Source organism: Acanthisitta chloris, unplaced genomic scaffold, assembly GCF_000695815.1.
Source record: "Acanthisitta chloris isolate BGI_N310 unplaced genomic scaffold, ASM69581v1 scaffold36140, whole genome shotgun sequence".
NCBI classification, from domain to species: domain Eukaryota; kingdom Metazoa; phylum Chordata; class Aves; order Passeriformes; family Acanthisittidae; genus Acanthisitta; species Acanthisitta chloris.
The window spans coordinates 1-1482 of NW_008651695.1; the positions used below are offsets into that span (position 1 = coordinate 1).

The following is a 1482-nucleotide window of genomic DNA, read 5'->3' on the forward strand; positions in this document are numbered from 1 at the left end:
AGGTCCCACCAGCCCAGTCTGGTCTCTCCTCTCCTGCAGTCCAGGACATGATCCGCATCACAGTGCAGCCAGAGTCCCAGCTGGTGGCAGAGGGGACCCGGGTGCTCCTGACCTGCTGCGCGACCGGTCCCCCAGGGCTGGCGTATCAGTGGTTCTGTGGGAAGCAGGAGGTGAGGTCCCACAGCCTACACAGAGCAGAGCCCGGGCGCCCTGTCCGTGGTGAGGGCACCCACGTGGGTAAGAAGGAGCCCCCAATTCCTTGGCCCCTCCTGTCTCATAGGTGCCTGGAGCCACGTCCCCAGAGCTGCTGGTCGACGCGGCCGCCCCGGGCCAGCCTGAGTGGTACATCTGCCGGGTGAACTGTGGGGCCACCTTCACCTTCTCCAGGTGGGCCCGTGTCCAGGTGGAGAAGAGCAGCAGCCCCAACTCAGGTGGGACCCGAGATCTGCATCCCTGGGCTGGCACACACGGGGCACTGCTTGCTCCACAGGGACCAGGGCAGCCCCATCAGGATGGAGGTGGCTCCCAAGGGGCATCGCTTGCCCTGTCATGCCCTGGCTCAGCCACGAGAGTCTCTGGGCTTGCTGGGGTGATGGTGCCCACAGAGGAGTCACTTACCCTGAGTCTTCCTTGTGCTCACTGGCTCATGCCACCTGTGGGTGCCAGAGCCTGTGGATGAAGCCTGGGAGCAGCTTTGCAAGGCACTGCTGTGTCCAGGTGCTGATTTTCCCACCCTGTCCCTTCCCCAGCCAGTGGCTACTGCCCGACCATGGCAGGGCTGCAGATCCTGCGGCAGCCGCGGCCGTGCCGCCTGGCCGAGGGGGACACGCTGACCCTGGAGTGCAGAGCCATCGGCAACCCTCCGCCCCAGTACCAGTGGTTCAGGAACCGGCGTCCCGTGGAGGGGGCACAGGCACCCCAGCTCCAGGTATGGTGGGACCCCTGGCATAGCATGGCATGGCATGGCATGGCACACTGCCCCAGCCTCCTGCTCCATCCTGCTGGCAGGTGAAGCTGGTGACAACGGCCGAGCGGGGCAGCTACTCCTGCCATGTGTTCAACCTCTTCCACGAGGTGTGGAGCCAGGAGGTGGATGTGGAGATCGGTGAGGGCCCAGACAAACCTCCCTGATCCCCCTCCTGACTCTGCTCTGCTCTGTAAGGCCCTCATGGCTGCTCTGTGGCTGCTCTGTGGTTTTGGGGGGCTGCAGCCCGTGCTGGGACACCCTGCCACGCATAGGGTCCCTGATCCCCCCTTTGCCACAGGCCCACGGCTCTTCACCTCTGGATGCTCCTGGCAGGAGGGGGATGGAGGTAGGTGGGGGCAGAGCAGGCAGGTCCATGCTGCTCTGCCCTCTGCGCTCCCCTGGCACTGGAGGGCTGTGGCATGGTGTTTCTCTCTTCCAGGCTCCCCAGAGCACGGCAGCCCCGGCCAGCTCTATGGTAAGAACCTACCCAGGAGGGGCTGGTGGTCCTGGGGGGC

General features: G+C 65.4%; 1 protein-coding gene across 1 annotated transcript in view; it reads left to right on the forward strand.

Moving 5' to 3' along the window:
- Nucleotides 1-29: 29 nt before the first annotated feature.
- Nucleotides 30-1482, forward strand: part of LOC103801917 (mucosa-associated lymphoid tissue lymphoma translocation protein 1-like) — a gene marked incomplete at both ends in the record, with an annotated part of 3494 nt that continues 2041 nt past the window's right edge. The window contains 7 exon segments of the mRNA XM_009074357.1: nucleotides 30-170; nucleotides 281-428; nucleotides 746-834; nucleotides 836-928; nucleotides 1009-1105; nucleotides 1266-1313; nucleotides 1407-1442. Of these exon segments, the coding sequence (XP_009072605.1) occupies nucleotides 30-170; nucleotides 281-428; nucleotides 746-834; nucleotides 836-928; nucleotides 1009-1105; nucleotides 1266-1313; nucleotides 1407-1442 (652 nt within the window).